The sequence below is a fragment of the Frankliniella occidentalis genome, unplaced genomic scaffold (assembly GCF_000697945.3).
Source record: "Frankliniella occidentalis isolate FOCC.00 unplaced genomic scaffold, Focc_3.1 Scaffold119, whole genome shotgun sequence".
Taxonomy (NCBI): domain Eukaryota; kingdom Metazoa; phylum Arthropoda; class Insecta; order Thysanoptera; family Thripidae; genus Frankliniella; species Frankliniella occidentalis.
This window is the reverse complement of record NW_026267247.1, coordinates 566,769-569,239: the sequence shown is the minus strand read 5'-3', so window position 1 is coordinate 569,239 and position 2,471 is coordinate 566,769. Positions and strand designations below refer to the sequence as shown.

At 43.9% G+C, this 2,471-nt stretch overlaps 1 protein-coding gene across 4 annotated transcripts in view; it reads left to right on the top strand.

The window, feature by feature from the left end:
* The window catches only part of LOC127749997 (uncharacterized), a 98,488-nt gene that overhangs the window by 44,205 nt on the left and 51,812 nt on the right, over window positions 1-2,471 (top strand). For 3 of the 4 annotated variants that reach the window (XM_052270355.1, XM_052270357.1, XM_052270356.1), the window contains exon 3: window positions 2,047-2,262. The exons of the other annotated variant lie outside the window; for it this stretch is intronic. In XM_052270355.1, the coding sequence (XP_052126315.1) occupies window positions 2,047-2,262 (216 nt within the window). The remainder of the gene's footprint in view (window positions 1-2,046; window positions 2,263-2,471) is intronic. 4 annotated transcript variants of the gene reach the window in all.

Sequence of the window (2,471 nt, the reverse complement as noted above, 5' to 3'; positions counted from 1 at the left end):
CTACCCCTCTAAACCCGACGACAAGCGAGCCAGAGGCGAAAATCCCGTCCGCCGTCTAGACGGTCAATCACAGTTTCCGCAATAACTCGGGGTAGAAACATCGGATCTTCAAAAACTCAACGCCAAATGAAAGATCAGGTCATTTTCTATAAACGCCTCGCTTACATCACCCCTGTAAACCTAACGGCTAGCGAGCTAGGGGCCGAAAACCGCGCGCCGCCCTATGCCCGCAGGCGGCCGGCCGGCCGGGTAGCCTGGGAGGTAGGCAATCGTGCGTTCGGCTCCGCGGGGACAGCTTACGGCGCGGGTTTGAGGCGCTCAGCGCCTGGAGTGCCGCCACCTCCCCTATATCCACCTTGTCTCAAATCGAAAAGTGTCAGAGGAACTACCCCCCCAAAACCGCTCATTTAGAGTCAGAACATCACTTAATATTTGTACAAAAGTAGAAATTTGTATTTTGTGAAATTACACGCTTTTATAGGGAGTTTCGGCACATGACTCTCAGGAAAAAATTTGGTCGGCATTCGTCACCTACATAGATAAGAAGCAAATAAACCGAGTTTGGGCACGATCGGGAATTTACACTTGCCTAAGTCCCCTTGTTAGTGATGCTTTCCAATCGCAAAGCGAATCTTTGCATCCTGTAGAGGCATTGTTGGAATTGTTTTTCTCTAAAGGTTTCCGGTAAACCTGCACTTTTCAAATCCTGCAAAGCGACGCTTTGCAGACCTGCGAAGTATTAAGATTCTTTGTAATTACGAATCATTTACTTTGCAATTACTTTGTGATGTTTTACAATTAATTCGAAATTGCGAAGCAAACAAACACGCTAAAAAGCGTCGCTTCACAATTGCAAATCATCACTTTGTAACTGCAAAGAAAATGCTTCGTAGTTACAAAGGATCTAAATACTTAGCAGTTCTGCAAAGCCGTGCTTTAAAGGAATTTAACAACGTCAAATGCTGAAGCAAGCGAGAAAGAGGAAACGAAAATGGCTATGTTTTAACATTGTGACTTCCGTTCTTTGGAATGCTTCTGCATTTCAGCTTAACCGGAATGCTTTATTGAAAAGCATCGTTTTTTAAGTATTGCAAAGGATCTAAATCCTTCGCAGTACTGCAAAGTATTGCTTTGGAGGAATTCAACAGCGAGTACCGGACTGGTGCGGGCCAGAAGAGCCAGAGGTCTGTCCGATTGAAATTGCAATCCCTCGGACCGCTTCGGCCGAGAGTGACTAGGTGAAAGGCTCGCAAGCAGCGCAAGGTTCAGGTGCGAGGGCTGAAGAACTCCTTCGCTAAGTGTACACCCCTAATTCTACCTTATTCAAACTGCTTCAAACCACTTCAATTTATTTCAAAACATTTCAAGAATAATTCACACCAAATGAGTAACAATTCAGTCCAATGCAAGCAAATCCACATTCAATTTGAGAAAGCTCACGCCGGCTCACGCTAATTCATGCTTTAAATACTGGTACTGCTACAACGCCTCCTGTGGAATCCCGATTAGTGGGTCAAAAGACAATTGTCGAGGGCTCATTGGTTATGGCGGAAAATGTCTCGGGTGAAATGTAGTAGGGAAAACGTCCGGCGGCTCCCAGCGTGTAAAATGTGCCTTAAGAAGTGCCCGGCAAATATTTTTAAAAAATAGCACTTATTGCGTCCGTTGTTTTCGACTATATTCAGAGGCCGTTTTATGACATAGAATCTCTTACTTCGGTCTAGCTTCTACTGACAAAAAACCACCCTCAAATTATCATATTGCAAGCTTAGTTTATTTGTAAATTATCGTTTATTAAGGTATAAAAACAGAATGGTACTTCTTCGGTCTGTGTTGAGTACTAGGCTTTGTTATCACTTGTCGAACTCGTGAAATAGTTTGTGTATGCTTGTATGAGAGATTTCATTAAAATTGGCCTCACTGCAGTGAATCTAGTAATGCTGCTGAACTCTTTTGAGCACAAGACCACGTTTGTTACAAATTTTGATGTCTCTGTATCTTAGCCAGCTGGAGCGATAACTGTGCCCCGTTTCCTGCGTTTTCCAGTTTGCGGTTTCTGCCAGCTTAGCCCTCGTGTCTGTTGTGACGTTCGATTTTTTTAAGACAGCGAATACTTCGTCTCTTACAATTATCTTTGGCGCCTACTCAAGCATATTCGCGGAACTTCTTCTGTGGAAACGCTGGAAACATCTTGGAATGTGCCTTAGTACGCTCAGCGACATTGTTGGTGCAGTCGAAGACAATGTTAATCCCGACTTGTGGGTAAGGCTGTTACTGGCGTTGTTACTGTTTCCTGCAACACATTGTCCTATATCATGTGTTATTACTATTACAGGGTTAAAATAAATATTCATGATTATTTTTTTTTGTATTAACATCGCGCAGCATCGAGAAATGGTGGCAGTTTTGGTCATATCGGGTCATATGCCGTGCAGGTTGAAAGATGCGGACGGATAACGAGCGCACCCACC